Genomic DNA, 18,050 nt, shown 5'->3' with positions numbered 1-18,050 from the left:
TTTGCTTTTATTTGTGTGTGTGTGTGTGTGTGTGTGCTTAAATTTTCTGAGTTTGAATAAAATATTTGTGGCGGGGTGTTTCAGTTTGGGTTCATCCTATGTGGGACTCTCTGGTGTGTTGGGACTGAGGGAGTTACTTCCTTCCACATTTAATGGAGGTTCTTCTTTTCTACCTCCAGCTTAATAGTTCTTTCTCCGTCTCAGTTATTCTACTGTTGGTTCCTTCCAGGATGTTGTTAATCTCCATTATTGCACTGACCATTACTGCTTGACTTTTCTTTATTCCTTATAGATCCATGGTAAATATGTTCATTTCTCCTCAGTGTGGGCCTCCAGTTCTATTTACTCGTGACTCCACTTAGCTTTCAAGCTTTTGGTCATCTTTACTATCATTGTTCTGAGTTCTTTTTCAGGAAGACTTTCTATCTCCTCTTCTTTTGCTTATTTTGGTGAGTTTTTATCATGTACCTTCACCGGCTGCATATTTCTCTCCCATTTCATTTTGCTTAGATCCTGTGGTTTGGGTCCCCTTTCTGCAGGCTACAGGGCTATGGCTCCACTTTGCTGTGGAAGCTGATCTTTGTGGGTGGGATTGGACCTGTAAGTTGTCAAGCTTTAATGCTTGGGGGATCTTGTGCCTGTGGTCTGTCAGGTGGAGCATGATCACTGCTCTATGAAGTGCAATGAGTTGTCCTATAATGTGCTTTGTGGTGTCTGTGACTTTGATATGGCTTCATGTAGCACCTTTTGTAATATTTATTTTTGTGTTTGGGCTTTGCTGAAGAATACCTGTGGGTTGTCGTGCACTGAAATTGCTGGCTTCAGCTTGGGGCTTGATTTCCATGTAGGCATGGGAACTTTTGGATGCACTCCTCTTTTAATGTTCACTGATGTCAGGGGTTCCAAAATGATCTAAATATCTGGAATTGACCTCGTGGCCTCTGGGTTTTGGTCCCCGAGTTACAGTAGCAACAAGAATTCTGTATCCACAGAACAGAAGATAAAACCCAAGGTTGATGGTGAAGCAGTTCTCCATAGCCAAAAACAGTCAAAGGGATTCATAGAGTTATACAGAGCAGAACAAGGTGAGGAGGGAGATAGAAACTTCTAAGAGGAGAAAAGGGAGAGTAAAAAGGGAAGAGTACGATCAACTCAGGAATTAAATTCGTAAATGGAAATCAATTCTAAAGATCGAATTCCTAAAGTTATAATCATTGATTTAAAAAAAAATCAAAAAGCAAAGATTAAGAAACTAGAATAGAATTTAAACTACTATAAATACTGGAAAAAAGATGGAAGCCAAAGTCATTCTCAAAATATAACGCGGTATATAGAAACGAAAGTAAAGGGAATGATAAAGAACAACAACAACAAACATGAAAATAATAAAGAATAGTCTAACAATTTCTCTAAAGTTGCTCTGAGCTTTGTGGTGTCAGATCAGTGTCAGATAGTCTCTTTATCCTGCTTTTACTTGTTGTCAAAAGCTATTGTTGTCCCTAGATTACACAGTTTCTGCACTAACGTCAGTGTTTCAATTTGTTGCACCTGTCACTTCTGGGCTACTTTGCCCTTCTTTAATTGTTCTTACTTCCTCAGTTTGCAGCTCTCTTTCATGACTAATTTACTTATGACTAGTTTGCACCTGGAGAAGGTAATGGCAACCCACTCCCCTGTTCTTGCCTGGAGAAACCCAGAGACCGGGTAACCTGGTGGGCTGCCATTTATGGGGTCACACAGAGTCGGACACCACTGAAGCGACTTAGCAGAAGCAGCAGCAGTAGTTTGCACCATGACACGAGGGGACAGAAGGCCATTATTCGACCTCACTTGCTCAGCGGTGCAGTGGTGGTGCTGGTGAGGGGGCGGGGGGTCACTGAGAACAAATACGACTGGGATATGTGGGGTGGTTAAGGTGCTTTGGCCACCAAGGTGGGCTTGCCACTGACAAATGTGACATATACTTTCTCAGTTCACCTTGCTCGGGTTCCCGGGTGATCTGCGAGGTCACTGTCCAAAGTGGGCCCTCTGATTCACACATTCCCCAAGTCTAAGCCACTCAAGTTCTCGGGTGGTGTGCAAGGGCACTGACCACAATCGACGATGTGCTTTGTTTCCCTCCCAGGTCCAAGTTTCTCAGGCAATTGGGTGGCAGGCAAGGCACTGTCCAAGGTAGTCCATGCATCTTAAGTATCTGTCGTGTTCCAGCCAATCAGTTTGTTTTTAGGGTAAGGGAGTTAGAGAAGGTGAGGTTCAGCAAAATAATGAGACTGGCACTTTATAGGAACAGATCACCTTTAATGAGGCAAAAAGGGGCAGCAGTCAGATAAATGAGCTGCTGCACTAACCCAAGAAAAGAGTAAGTATATACAGACATATATGTGGAAAGCTACTGTCTTAAGGGGGCCTGTTCTTCTCCAAGGTTGTTTTGAGTAGATATCTCTTAAATGGCTGGGGCCAGGAATTTTGGAGATCGGCCAGAAGCTAGAACGACTTGGAGCTGGGTGTAACAGCCTTAATGTCCATGTTTTTTTCAGGTGAGACAGTTCTTTGTTTTTCATTGAATGGTTTAGAGGACATTAAGGGGAGTTTTAACTCCAGGCTATTTAGCAGCCATGTAATTAAAAGACCCTTACTCCTTGGAAGGAAAGTTATGAGCAATCAAGATATCATACTAAAAGGCAGAGACATCGTTTTGCCAACAAGGTCCGTCTAGTCTGGGCTATGGTTTTTCCAGTAGTCATGTGTGAATGTGAGATTTGGACGGTGGAAGAATGTTGAGCACTGAAGAATTGATGCCTTTGAACTGTGGAGTCCCTTGGACTGCAAGAAGGTCCAACCAGTCCATCCTAAAGGCCATCAGTCCTGGGTGTTCATTGGAAGAACTGATGTTGAAGCTGATTCTCCAATAGTTTGGTGACCTCATGCGAAGATTTGACTCATTGGAAAAGACCCTGATGCTGGGAAGGATTGGGGGAAGGAGGAGAAGTGGAAGACAGAGGATGCGATTGCTGAATGGTATCACTGACTCGAAGGACATGAGTTTGGATAAGCTCCAGAAGTTGGTGATGGACAGGAAAGCCTGGCGTGCTGCAATTCATATGGTTGCAAAAGTCAGACACTACTGAGGGACTGAGCTTAACTGAACTGATTTAGAGACATCCAACTTTTCTTATGGAAGAAAGCAAAGAAGAACTCAAGAGCTTCCTGACGGAAGTGAAAGAGGAGAGTGAAAAAGTTGACTTAAAACTCAACAATCAGAAAACTAAGATCATGATACCTGGTCCTATCACTTCACGGGAAATATATGGAGAAACCGTGCAAACAGTGTCAGACTTTATTTTTGGGGGGCTCCGAAATCACTGCTGATGGTGAATCCAGCCATGAAATTAGAAGACACTTACTTCTTGGAAGGAAGGTTGTAACCACACTAGATAGCATACTGAAAAGCAGAGACATTACTTTGCCAACAAAGGTCTGTCTAGCCAAAGCTATGGTTTTTACATGACGTATGGATGTGAGAGTTGGACAGTGAAGAAGCCTGAGCGCTGAAGAATTGATGCTTTTGAGCTGTGGTGTTGGAGAAGACTCTTGCGAGTCCCTTGGTCTGCAAGAAGGTTCAACCAGTCCATCCTAAAGGAGATCCGTCCTGGATATTCTTTGGAAGGACTGATGTTGAAGCTGAATCCCCAATAGTTTGGTGACCTCATGCGAAGAGTTGACTCACTGGAAAAGACCCTGATTCTGGGAAGGATTGGGGCATGAGAAGAAGAGGACGACAGAGGATGAGGTGGCTGGATGGTATCACTGACTAGAAGGACATGAGTTTGGATAAGCTCCAGAAGTTGGTATTGGACAGGAAGGCCTGGCGTGCTGTGATTCATGAAGTTGCAAATGTCAGACACGACTGAGTGACTGAGGTGAACTAAACTGATTTAGAGACATGTAACTTTTCTTTATTATTGGCTTTGCCATAAGAACAAATTTCAAGAGTGCATGTGTCTCTGGATGGGTGCTGAACTCAGGCTCTGACCCTTCTGTCCTATGTGAACTGTACATGAACGCATGAAGACATGATTAGCAACTGGCTGCCTGCTCAGATCTTGGAGGGAGATGTTTGTCTCGGAGGATGATATAACAGCACCATCTTGCCTTCTGTTCTCACTGATCCGAGCATTCCTCTCTGCCTCCGTGGAGGAAATGGCCATAAATGTTAGCTAGGTTACACATCTTTGATATCTGTAAGGTGGAAAATTTTGTGCTGTGAGTGTGTCAGTTTTCGCTATGTGGTCTTAGAGACTTCTCTCAAGAATGGCCCTTTTTTGCATTTTGTCTCTGGTATTCCAATGGTTTCGGTTGCTACGTCACCTCACCTCTGTCAGATTGTCCTCAGAGCATTAAAGCTGGGTCTTTACCATAGGGCAGATGATACAGCCCAGATATCCCTCCCAGGTCCACCTCAATGATGGTGGACAGGAGCATCTGAGCTTCTTCTCTGCTGGTAGTTTCACTTAAGGACATGTGTTTTTGTTTTTCTTTCCCTTGATTATGTTGCTCTATGTGATCCCAGAGTTCTCCACTGTCACTGATCTGAGAGGGTTTACTATTCTTTTACAATGTCCTCTCCAAGACCAGCCTCAGCCCCTAAATACTTTGTCTCTTTTTATGTCTCTTTTATTTTGTCTACCTCCTTTTGAAAAGACATGTTTGACTTTCTCGGTATCTTGGGCCAGTCAACCGTGTTCACAATTTGTTTTCTGAAAGTTCTTCCATGTGTAGTTGATCCTTAGATGAACTCGTTGGGGAGAGAGTGGTCTTTGTCTCCTATTCCTCTGATATTTTGGAACCAACCTTCAACCTGCAAGACCCATTTGATTAACTCAAGTGTCGCTGTTCTTCAACCACTAAGTCATGTTTGACTCTTTGTATCCCCTTGGACTGTAACACATCAGGCTTCTCTGTCCCTCACCATCTCCCATAGACTCCCTGAGATCATGTCCTATGAATCGTTGATGCTATCCAAATGTCTCATCCTCTCTTACCTACTGCTCCTCCTGCGTTCAACATTTTTTAAAGATTAGGATCTATTTTAATGAGTCAGCTCCTTGCCTCAGATGAACAAGCTTTGGAGCTTTATTTTCAGCACCAGGCCTTCCAATGAATCTTCAGTGTTGATTACCTGAAGATTCACTGGATTGATCTTCCTGCAGTCCAAGGAACTCTCACTAGGCCACCACAGCAGAGTAGTTCAAAATAACCAATTCTTTGGTGTTCTCACATCTGTACGTGTCTTTGGAAAGACAGTGGTTGTGACTCTATTGGCCAATCAGGTCTTAGTTTTTAAAAAAAAAAAAACTTCTAAATTTGTCACAGCTTTTCTGTCAAGAAGCAACTGTCTTGTAATTTTAAGGTTGTCGTCACCATTTGCAATGAATTTAGAGCCACAGGAAGTGAAATCTCTCATTTTTTTCTGCATGTTCCCATTTTATTTGCCTTGAACTGGTGGGAACAGACGCCATGATCTTACTTTTTGTAATACTGACTATTCAAATGTACTGTTTAGCAAATGTTTCCGTATTATTGGTGACAATTATTGTTTTCTCATAACTAAGTTTTCCCTCCGTGTTTAGGATAAGAAATTACTCTCTGTGTGTTTTCTAACACAATAGCTACTCATTTCATATAATACTGATGATTTTAATTTTCCTACTGAAACCGTGTGTACCATGATTCTGTGAAAACTGGGTGAAATGTTGATAAAATACCCAATCTTTGAAATATTTTCACATTAACATAATGTGTTAAGCCTGTTCAAGATATCTAGTTTGTTTTATTTTTTTCCCTAATATGGATACCAGGCAAATGCAAACTATGACAATACCAAGAATATATGATGTGGAGAGGGGGCAGGCAGCTGAACCACCATGGTATGAAGGGACAGAAGTCTGGTTCACCCATGCTTTCTGTTCTAATATTTGCAGCAAAAATTTAGTGATGAAATAAAATTTTACCTACTGATGTATTGAGAAGATATTCTGATGTATACAACATTGAATTTCATTGTTAGGCTGTCTAGAATAGCCTGATTATGACCTATGCACTGTGCATTTTGCATCTATTTTACCCAATAAAGGGAAATATATATATTTTTAAAAGTATAGTAGCTGTATCCAAAATGTAACAGTTGACCACTAGAAATATTGTTCAGATATGTTTCTTTGTTACTGGAACTTTAAGTTTTAAATTTTTTATCCAATGTAAGGATAGCAGCTGCTTTCATAGAACAATATCTTTAAACACTTTACAGTTGCAATTTTATGGGCTGAAGGTCTCATCAGATATTTGAAATCTAGCTCTTATTATAGAAAGAATAGCAGAAGATGAACAAGGTAATGGCATAGCCTTGAGCAAGAGGACCTAAATTGTTCAGCCTGAAACATGTTAACAAATCTTGGATTGACCAAATAGTTCATTTACTGTCTTTGGTGTGGCAAATGTTTTGCCAGCTTAATAAACAGGCTTTAAATTACATTTGACAAAAAAAAAAGAGAAAAACTTGGAACAAGACACAAGTCCAGAAGCCATTTAAAGTTGTATTTACTGGCGATTTGTAACATATTTTACTTGAGGAGCATAATTTCTACTGTAATGTAAGTTTTTAAAAATACTAATGCAGGGGGTTATATGATGCTATTGGGAATAAAAATGTCTGTACAGTATCTTCATTAGTCTGAGATTATAAGAAGCATGTTAAAGCAAGGGGTAATGTGGATGATCAAAACCCTGACTTTCATCCTGAAACTAGAGGACAGAGTGTATTTTCAGCCTGAACACGTTTAAGTGTGCCATTCATGTGAAAGCCTTCTAGCATCCAGATAGCTGCTGATACAAGTGTCCGAACTTGAAATGACTTCTCTTCTCCATCATAAATATCAGTTAGACCACAGGAGCATATTGTGATACATCAATTTGCTGCTGATTTAGCTGTTGTTGTTGTTGTTTTAATGGAAGAGTAATTTCTTTAGAGAATTTTTCTGTATTCTGTTAGAATTCAAAATAAATCAATTATAGAGGCACATATATCCCCTCCCTTTGGGAATACCCTCCCATCTCCCTCCCCATCCCTCAATCTAGTTTGAGCATTTGTCATGGGACTTCGCATAGCAGCTGCACTAAATCAAATGGCTCCAGTGAAAATTTTCCAGCTATGTCTACTTCTATTTCTCTGTACCGCAACATATCTCCATTACAGAACAGTCAGTTTGGACTGAGGGTGGAGCCTTCTGCCTTTCCAGGTTTGTATGGTAATATGTCAACCCATGACCATCCTTTTCCTAAACTACAACAGTCAGGCAATTTATTTTTCCCAGTGCCAAGGTCCCTGAAACATCTGCTGTTTCTCTTTCAAGATCCACTCATCAACCATATTCATTATTTGAAAACTGTCCTAAGACAACTGATCTACCAAATAGGAGTCAGATTATGGAGGATATTGAAGTGTAAAATTAATGTTGGGAGATGTTAATAAATTCCTACAATTCTCTTATTTGAAGCATAAAGTTACATATTCATCTTCATAGTGCCAATTTCTATTTTGAAATAATTAAGAGTAAAATGAGTCTTAATTTAAGTTCCTGTTTTACTCTGCATTAATATAAACACTTCTGTTGAAGGTCATACAATAAACACTACACTTGCTTTCACTGAAACCCACAGTCAGTTGATTGACTTTATTGCACAGAAGTGAGCAGACCCATGTTTGGGTTGGTAACAGTCCTGAATGTTAAGAATATGTATAGAAGGGTGATCAATCACTTTTATTTCAGGAACCAAGTAGATTTATTGATGTGACTTTTCTGCGTAAAAATTCTTTAGGAATGACATTTTGCAGGTTTCATGTTTTTGGATCCTATTTATGTAAGCAGACTTTATATTAAGTTGATGTAGAAGTAAACACTGGTTGAACATTGCCCTTCAATTGCTAGAAGACCAGTGACTTTATGATGTCAGAGCTACTCTTCAATTGCTAGGAGACCAATGACTTTGTGATGTCACAGCTTTTTGACTTTGAGAACCATGCTAATGGTCTAGAGAGTTTATCTCTGTACGCCAGCCAAGCAGCATTTGAAGTTGGACTGTGTAAAATCAGACAAATGAGGAAAGTATCTGAAGAAAGAGTTCTCTGAGATGGCACATATTCCTTCAGAAATTCAAGATGTGCCTCGTAAAGATGAATCAACTGGTTCCGAAACCTCCATTAGCTCTTCTTTGTGTGATTACACACTTACTGGGGACTCAGTTTTGAGATCTATGATTGAAGAATATGCTTTTCAGGCTTTGGCTGAGGAATTTGGGATAAAATGGCCACGCTACACATTTTCTGTCTCTGAAACAAATGAGTGGAATGATTTTCTTTCACTCACTTTTCCTCAAAAACTCTGGACTCTAGTTGAAAGTGATCAGTTTGAATCTATTTGGTGGGACGAAAGTGGCACTTCTATAGTGATCAATGAAGAACTCTTCAAGAAAGAAGTCTTGGAAAGAAAGGTCCCTTTCAGAATATTTAAAACTGATAGTATGAAAAGTTTAGTTCGCCAGCTTAACCTTTATGGGTTTAGTAAAAAGCGACAAACTTTTCAAAGATCTGCTTCACTACCTGACTTTCTGGAAGAAGAAAACAATGTCTCAGTTTTGAGCAAGGTATTAACATTTTCCACTTATTGGCAATATGTAAGATTAATTCATGTGACTTAGAAAGCATGTTCACATATGTAGCTAAAACTGAATTTAAAATTGAGATAGCAAATTGTTGAAAACATTTTATTTTTTGAAGTTGAGAACAGCTGGAGGGTAAAATATTTGGTATTTAACAAACTCTCCTAGCAACTTGAAACTGGATACTTGTCCTCAAGCTACTTTAACTGGTATTTATTGTATATATACAACATATTTTTTAGCTGAGGAGCATACTTGTTTCTAACACGTAGGGTGTTAAAACTACTAATGGAGATGTTTTATTTGATGCTATTTAATTTGTATCATTAAAGGAATACATTTTTATAGTTTAGCTTTGCTTGTCAGGTGTACCTTGGTTTACAAAAAATAACTAAATGATTGCATCCTTTGATTTTAGTTACAGGTCTACCAAAATCCAAATTTCAAAAGAGATTTTCCCCAACTTTTAGTAAGAATGAAAAGAAGAGTCGGGATTAACAATGTGTTTCCAAAATCTTCATTAGTTCCAGATTACAAGAAGCATGTTAAAGCAAGGGTCAACATAGATGATTGTAACTCTGGTTTTCATTGTGAAACTAGTGGAGAGAGTCCATTTTCAGCTTCTACAAGTTTAAGTGTGCCTTTCACAAAAAAGACACATACCAGCCAGATTGTCCCTAAAACAAGCTCCCTATCTCCACGTGACTTACCTTCTCCATCATCAATATCAGTTAGACAAACAGAACAGAATGTGGTAGATCAACCTTCTGTTTTAAACCAGTTGAGCATTTTTAATTGGCACTCCCATAGCACCTACACTCAAGTAAATGGCCACGTTGAGGACTTTGCTACTACCGCTACCTCTACTTCTCAGAACCACATCGTATCTCCATTTCGGAGCAGTTCTTTTGGACTGATGGTGGAACCTTCTACATTTCCAGATATGTATAACGATATGTCAGTCCATGACAGTCCTTTTCCTAACCAGCAACAGAGAGGCAACTCAAGGTCCCCAGTGCCAACGATCGCTTATACATCCACCTCCGCTCTTTCAAGTCAATTCATCAACGATATTCCTTATGTGAAAACCATGCTAATTAAAACTGACCTATCAAATAAGTATCAGCTTATGGAACCTAATGAAGATTAAAATTTATGTTGGGAGATGTCAACAAATACCTACAATTCTTGTATTTGAACAATAAAGTTACACATTCATCTGCACAGTTTTGTTTTCTATTTTGAAACAATGAAGAGTAAATTAAGGCTTTATTTCAATGTCTGGCTATTCTTCTGCACTCTTTTATAAACTCTTCAGTTCAAGAAAACATCCATTAGGCATCCTAGGTAAATGGCACCTAATCTATTGTTTGTAAACAAGAAAATGAGAGCAAAGGGAAAAGAGTTAATGGATGTAAAGTGATTTGGGAAATCATCCCTGCTGAAATGAATGGGTGTCTAAATGAGGATGGTACGGGTGAAGGAAGAGATACAAATACAATTTAAAAAAGTACACATACACAGTACGTACCTTATTGCATTCACAGTTACATGATATTCTTTTAGGTACAGGTAGAGTCTTAAGATGAAGAAGGAAATGATGCCCCGCTCCAATATTCTTGCCTGGAGAATTCCGTGGAATGAGGCTCCTGGTGGGTTGCTGTCCATAGGGTCGCACAGAGTTGGACACAGGTGAAATGACTTAGCAGCAGTAGAGTCTTAAGACATTAGACAGGAGATTGTCTTCATTATAGAAATTCATTTCATACTTGAAAATATAGATATTGTAGCATGTCCAAAATTAGGATAACTGTTATACCATCGCTGTGATACCAAAGATTACAGGACATGATCAGTTACTGGAACATGCTCAGCACAAGATAGGATTTTACAAGTGGTATTGTATAGGGTCATTTTAGCTCTGCTGTCCTTAAAGCATACTTTTATTTCCCGCCACGGTGATTCCACCCTATATTTTCTAATGCATATGTAGATTTTGTTTATCTGTTCCCTCAGAGACAAAATAAATTCCTGTAGTGATTACAGCACCTCAGGATGGTTAAGTTCTTTGAAGACAAGATATTTGTTTTCCATAGTAGCTTCATTATCATTTTGTTACACCGTTCTTCTGGAGCTACAATCACACACACACTGCTTTCAGACATGCTAAGCCCCTTCTTACAACTTTGCCTCAACCCTTTCTTGTGGATGGAAGGAACCTCTGTTCACCCTCCTACCAAGGTGAGCACAGGTATCAGGTCTTCAATGTGTTTTGCGTCTACCCTCTTTTCTTTATGTATCTTTCACATCAGCTAAAACGTAGACCATGCAAATGACATTTGGTAAGTACTTACTGAATTATCAATAATGAAAAGTAGTCACCAATCCAATGCTATATACACTACTCAACAACATCCTGTAACCTGCACTATTACCATAATTGGCCTTTCCTACTTACTGAGAATATTTTCTCCATTGAGAAATATATATATATATTTACATGAATGTGAAATGTCGGAATTCAAATTATAAAATGATTGCTGCTCTTATGAAGTTTACAGTCTATAAGAACCCATACTAAGCATGTTGTTTCAGGCCGCAGTTCCCTAAAATTCAGTAGTAGTTATAGAGATACTTATGAAAAAACAAACAAACAAAAAAAAGGAATCATTCCTGATAATCATCTAGAAAAGTAATGGAGTAAGGAGGGATCAAAATCAATGGCTGATCCTTCATATAGTTCACAACGAAATACAACGAGCAGAGTGTCTGCCTTTGGACTATGCAGACTGTCATGAACACTACCTAGGGATCTTGGCAATCTGCACTTTGTGGACGTTCCTTTAGACAGTGACAGCTGTGGAATATTTGTGTAGAAAAGGGAGGTGTCCACACAGCACACTCTTTTTCTTTCACTGAAAGTTTTCATTGAATTTGGCTGAGAATACTGTGCTTTAGAGAGGTAAGCATTTTGCAGCCATTGTAAGAGTTATTGAAATCGGTGTCCTTAGTTATCATTTCAAGCCCAAAGTCCAATGGTCTGGTTTTCGGTTTCAGGCATTTTACTATGTAGTCAAATTGCATGCTTTGAGAAATAGCACCTTAAAAGCAATCATGTCTTCTATTTCATTGCCGTGTACTGATTATCCCTTCTCACTCCCTTTTATCTTTTTTCCTGTTCTGTTTTGAGTGGCAGGTCCTTCTCAAAAAGAACAGGATTAACTCCCTTAGTGCTCTGTGGTAAGTGGGAAAGGCATGCATAAGGGCAGTCACTATATCATGTGGCAAAACTACTGTTTTTGTTCCCTCCAGAAAACATGTTATTAAACTATACCTCAATTGCCCTACCATGGGAAGCCTGGTTACATGATACATTAGCTTGGTGATCAGTTCCCATATGGCTTTATCATATCAGTACCTTTAATTCTCAAAAGTTGACAGAGAAAATAGCTCAATACCTTAGGGAAATATTGTACAAGAGTTCAATTTTCTTTCCTTTACTTATTTATTTTATAATTGGTGCCTAAAATAGTAAAAGTTAGAACAAAAATGTAAGTGAGTTAAACACAGAAGATTGAGACAAGAAGTAGAAATTTGATGGGAGAAGGTCAGAGGATAAAATTGGATGCTTAAAATTTAACAAGCAAATGTGTAACTGCAGGGCCGAAATAGGTAAATACGACTTCAGTATTGTTACCCTACAAATTATTTTCATTTTAGCAAATCACAGAATAGTCTTACATGCAAAATATTTTAAGATCCCATGGAATGCACAACAAAGTTATATCTTTTAAAACATTCTGATTTAAAAAGTCACTAGAGAGAAATCATTCAAGTACAAAATAATTTCCAAAACTAAGCCGAGAGACATATCAGAGGAACTCTGGGAAGCTCATAGGTGTCCTTCAGCGAGTCCTTGGCTTTTCTTTTCTTTTTGTAATTGTGTTTAAGCATATCAGATCATGACTGTGCTTGTGTGTGTGTGCATCAGATTAAAAATGTGTTTGTGAATGTATGTCTGGGCTCTCTTTTGGACTTTTCTGTTAGAAATTTCTGCTGAGGAAATAATTCATTCAAAAATATAAACAGGCAGAAATTAAAATGCTCATTCAAAAGTCTTTTTTCTTTTCAAAGTGCAAGACAAATGGATGTGTCAAAGGTTGAAAGCATTTCAATAATAACCAAGCTACTCCATCCAAACATAATTAAAAACCCTGGTGCTCTCCCAATCAGCCCAGCAAAAGATGCGTGGGACCTTAATGTTTATTATGTCTGGCCATAACAAAACACCCAGCCTCTAATATGGCAGTACCACAGAAGGCCATGTAGAGGCCTGGAGTTTCATCCGGGCCTTCCTTTAATAGGATATGACCTTCCTATAGGAAGCATCACACTCACCAGTAATAAACACACTTAGGCATCAAATGAAACTAAGAACGAAACCTGGAATTCTGTTCCCACATGGTGGAAGTCACCTTCCCCCTTCCCAAGTGGATGAGATAGACAGTTAAATTAAAAGGAAGTTATAACATGGCTCACATTCTTCTTACATAATACCTGAACTATCCAAGCCCCACCTCGCTGCTAACAAGCAGGTCGTCTGGCCTCAAATCTGTGTGACCATCATCATATAAGAATTTTATGAATATTTGAGATGCATTGATAGTGCGTATCTGTAAAGCCAAAAGTCTTGAGATCTGATTCAAATAAGAAAACTGTACTCCCTATCTTCAGTTTTATGGGGATTTCATATGCATTCACACACTTCCACAATGCTCAACCTTCATCTGAAGACAAAAACTGTGACATTGAGAGAAGAGGAATGGTCTATTCACAGAGAAGGCCAGTGGTAAAGTCAAAATGGATTCAGTTTCCTACCTACATACATGCTCAGTAATGTAACCCCTTGTAAGCATTCCTAAGGGTGACTAAGATACACAAGTCAAAGATGCTTCTCCCAGGATTACAGAGTTTGATTGAAAGGCTATAAGTTTGTTTACCTCTCACCCCATCCTTCAGATCACATACCATGACTGTTAACACATCAAAAGATGGGCAGCTCTGCACATATTTAGAGACAATGCCTGCTTCTGCCTAAGACCAAGGTTGTAGATCCAAGTGGCATATAGGGTAAGGTTTCCATCTCAGGATACCACATGACACCTGACAAGTTCTCCTTCTCTGGAAAGCTCTCAAAAGACATTGTGAGAAGCATGTTTTGAGGGAATGAAACCAACAAGAGTTGTGTTCTTTCTAATTATCCTCAGTCTCACTTATCATCACATGTACAATGACAAAGTCCCCCAAGCACTGCCAATACCAATTTTTTGATGTCGTTCACCACTCAGTCTTGTCTGACTCTTTGCGACTCCATGTACAGCAAAAACCCTGGGTTCCCCTGCCTTTCAAATCTCCAGAGCTTTCTCAAATGCATGATTTTTGAGTCGGTGATTCTTTGCAGCCATCTCACCCTCTGTCGTTCCCTTCTCATCCTTCCCTCAATCTTTCCCAGCGTAGTTAAGGTGCTTAACAAAGAAATTATTTCAAGGGGCCCAGATTCTTTCATCTTCCCATAGGTAGAAAATATCTCAATCCATTCAATTGCTGTGTCCTGATTTTATTTTGTTAACCATAATATTTGGACAACCTCCACACCTGATCGTTGTACCAAAACTTCTGTAAAACCTGGCTCCTCCCATCCTTCTTCAGAGCAGCATTTCACATTACTTGAGAAGTTGCTCCACATGATTAAAACCTTCTTAGGATGAAAGCCCTGATGAAGAACCATAATTAGTCCCTTTTAGGCTATGCATTTTTCTCAGTCATTAGCACACATTCTAGAATTAAAAAAAAAAAAGAAAAAAGGATTCTTGTGCAGCATCTCAGCTTTAGCCTATGTTTACTAATTCCTGCCTACCAATGTTCTGAAACTCAAAGGCTTGCTCCTACTTATTAAAACCTGAGGGAATTTATGTTTTCATTAATTTGTGGCATCAATTTAGGAAAACATATAACCATACATGTTTATATTATTTTAAAAACATCTTCTTTACTTTTAGAAACAATGACAAGGGTCAAGTGAATGGACACCTAAGTGTAGAGCCTGAATTTATTCTGGGTAACTTAGCTCTGTATTTTAAGTTCTTTTTTTGTTGTTGTTGTTGTTGTTTTTTCTTTGTCTATACATACTAAAGCAGTCCCGGTTACACATTTTCCATGACACACACTGTGATGCTGTTCTTGTCACTTGCACAATTTGGCTGAGGACTGATTTTCTAGCTTCACTTGAAACAAAACGATTGAAATTTGGAGTATAAGAAATATACAATGTTGTGTTTGTTTCTGCTGCATAGTAAAATAAATCAGTTATTAGTGAATATAGCTGAGCCTCCCTTTTGAACAGTCCTCCCATATCCCTCAGGGGTCTGCTCTCCTAGCGCACCACACTCTCCACTAAAGCATTTCATAGCACTGAGCAGGAACTCCTCATTAGCTCTCTACTACATATTTGGTATTTTACATCTGTCAGTGCAATTTGTTCAATTCATTCCATTCTCTCCATCCCACTCTGTGTCCACAAGTCTGTTTTGTATGACTGCATCTCTTTCTACCTTCCAAACGGATTCTTCAGTACCTATTTTAGAGATTCCATTTATATGCATTAATATTCAATATTTGCCCTTCTGTTTCTGAATTATTTCACTGCATCATAGGCTCTAGATTCATTTGTAACTCTACAAATAATCCAATTTTGTTTCTTTTTATGGGTGAGTAATTTTTCATCCTATATATGTAACATAGCTTCTTTATCCATTTTTCTTTCCATGGGCACTAAGGTTGCTTCCCTTTATTGGTTATTATAAATGGTGTTATAATGGTTACTGGGGTACATATAATTTTTTAAATTACCATTTCCTTTGAGTATATAGCAAATAGTGGGATTGTTGGCTTATATGGTAGTTTTATTCTTGGTTATCTAAAGAACTCCCATAGTGTTAGGCAACGTGGCAGCATTCAATTACATTCCTAACAATAGTGCAGGAGGGCAGGAGAATTCTGTATTCTCTACACCATCTCCTTCATATATTATTATACAATTATACACACACACACACACACACACACACACACACACACACATATATATATATATATATATATATATATATATATATACACATATATTTACTTCTTTATCTGGTTGTGACAAATGTCATTTGCTGCATGTGGAATCTAGTTCCATGACCAGGAATCAAATCTGGGACCCCTGCATTGTGATCATGGTGCCTTAGCCACTGGACTAGCAGGGAAGCCCCCTGTTGTAGATTTGTTTTTATCGATGGCCATTTAGAATGGTATGAGGTGATGCTCCATTGTAGTTTTGATTAGTGTGCCTTTGTTAAGTTGAGGTAGTTTTTGCTATGGTCAGTTTCAGGAGTTTCTATCACAAACACTTGTTAAATTATGTCAAAGGTTTTTCAACATCTGTTGAGATGATCATATAGTTTTAATCCTTCAATATATATTGATATGCAGCTACTGAAGAATGTTTGCATATCGTGGATAAACCCCACTTAATAATGGTGTTCGATCCTTTTAAGGGATTGATGAATTTTCTTGGTCGCATTTTGTTAACTATGTTTGACTCTGTTCATCTATGTGATATTGGTCTCTAAGTTTCCTTTTCTGTGTTATCTTGCTGTCGGTATCAGGGTGATGGTGACCTTGTAGGATGAGTTTGTGGGTTTTCCTTCTACTCTAGAATTGTGGAAGAGTTTCAGAAGCTTAAGTGTTAGCGGTTCTCTCAATGGTTCATAAAACTTCCCTGGAAAGCCATATGGCTTTAATTGTGTTTACTGGAAAATTTTTCCATCACAGTTTCAACATTAGTGTTTCTAATAGCTGTGTTCATATTTTCTGTTTCTTCTTATTTGAATTTCTGAGCGTTTGTCCATGGATTTCAGATTCTAAATTTTATTGACTTATAATTGTTTGTTGTAGTCTCTTCTGATCGTTTGTTATTTCTGTAGTATCAGTTATATTGTCTCCTTTTGTATCACAAATTCTACTGATTTAAGTGTTTTTCTTTTTTTCTTTTTCTTGATAAGTCTGGCTCATGATATATCTTTTTTTTTTTCCTCTCCAGGAGACTCTTTTTAATGATATTGACGTTGGCTATTTTTTCATCATTATATTTTCTTTAATTTCTGCTCTGATTTTTTATCATGTTCTCCCTTCTATTCACTTTTAGGAGTTTTGTCTGCTTTTTCTTCTTTCTGTCAATGATTTAGATTTACTGAGGATGAGTTTGGGGGTTGTGCCACAAACCTAGGTTAGGTTGATTACTTGAGATGTGTAGAATTTATCAACTTCACTCTTTTACTGCTTTAGTGTGCATCATAAATTTTAGATAATCATGTTTTAAGTATTATTTGTTTCTAAACTTATTCTTTCATTTTCTCTGAATTCATCAGTGATCGCTTGGCCACATAGAGGTGTAGAGGCATATTTGTTAGCGGACATGTAATTGTGTATTTTAGAATGACCACCCCTTCCCCCTGGCCAAAGTCTGGTGTAAATCATAGCATTGTGATTCAAAAGAAAAAAAAAATGCTTGATACAATTTCCATTATCTTAAATTTACCAAGGCTTGATTTGAGATTCAGTTTGTGATTTATCCTGGAGAGATTTTGTTTTCACTTTAGAAAAATTTATATTCTGCTGTGTTTTTGTGAAATGTCCTGTAAGTACCAAATAACTTTGTCAGGTCTGTTGTATCATTGAACACTTGTATTTCTTGTTAAACTTCAATGTGTAAATAGGAGGATGTTTTCTTTCCAATGTTGTGTTGGCTTCAGCAGGACAACGATGTGTATTAGCCTATAGTATACCAATGTCAGTTTTTTGGTTGTTAATTACTTGTTGTTGCTTATTCATTTTGCCAGGCACTTCAAGAATATTTCTTGTCTTTTCCCTTCTATTTCTGGAATGTTTGATCATCTTTACTATCATTACTCCCAAGTCTTTTTCAGGGAGTGTTCTCATTTCTTCTTTAATTATGCTTTGAGTTTTTCCCATGTCCCTTTGCCCACAACATATTTCTCTGTCTTCACATTTACCTATTCACTGTGTTTACAGTCATTTCTTCCCAGACTTCTGGGTTATCGTTATTGGTCCTAGTGTCCACTCCAAGTCGATAAGTTTGGTCAAGTGGCTAGTGTGGGCTTTGGAGTTGAAGAGATGGCAATTATGTTCTTGAGTCTACAGCTGAGTCTTCCCTGTCTAATGGTGGGACCATATCTGTTTGTGTCATTCGCAGGTATCTATTGGGTTAA

The 18,050-nt window shown here is 38.3% G+C and overlaps 1 protein-coding gene across 1 annotated transcript; it reads left to right on the top strand.

The window, feature by feature from the left end:
* The first annotated feature begins 8,052 nt into the window (after window positions 1–8,052).
* LOC145537531 (heat shock transcription factor, Y-linked-like) lies at window positions 8,053–9,939 on the top strand. The gene is made up of 2 exons (XM_081568228.1): window positions 8,053–8,700; window positions 9,134–9,939. Exons 1-2 carry the CDS (start codon window positions 8,188–8,190, stop codon window positions 9,863–9,865), a joined length of 1,245 nt encoding a protein of 414 aa, XP_081424354.1. The 5' UTR covers window positions 8,053–8,187; the 3' UTR covers window positions 9,866–9,939.
* The last annotated feature ends 8,111 nt before the right edge of the window (window positions 9,940–18,050 follow it).

The sequence above is a fragment of the Giraffa tippelskirchi genome, chromosome Y (assembly GCF_054371585.1).
Source record: "Giraffa tippelskirchi isolate mGirTip1 chromosome Y, T2T-mGirTip1v1.2.pri, whole genome shotgun sequence".
In the NCBI taxonomy this organism is placed as follows: Eukaryota; Metazoa; Chordata; class Mammalia; order Artiodactyla; family Giraffidae; genus Giraffa; species Giraffa tippelskirchi.
Note: the sequence above shows the minus strand (reverse complement) of the source record. Positions and strands in the feature narration are given on the sequence as shown.

What these genes read in the sequence shown, in the direction of transcription:
- LOC145537531 (XM_081568228.1), top strand. Translation starts at nt 8,188, where the DNA reads ATGGCACATATTCCTTCAGAAATTCAAGATGTGCCTCGTAAAGATGAA. An exon ending in ATGTCTCAGTTTTGAGCAAG is followed by an intron (nt 8,701 to 9,133) that starts GTATTAACATTT and finishes CTTTGATTTTAG; the next exon opens with TTACAGGTCTACCAAAATCC.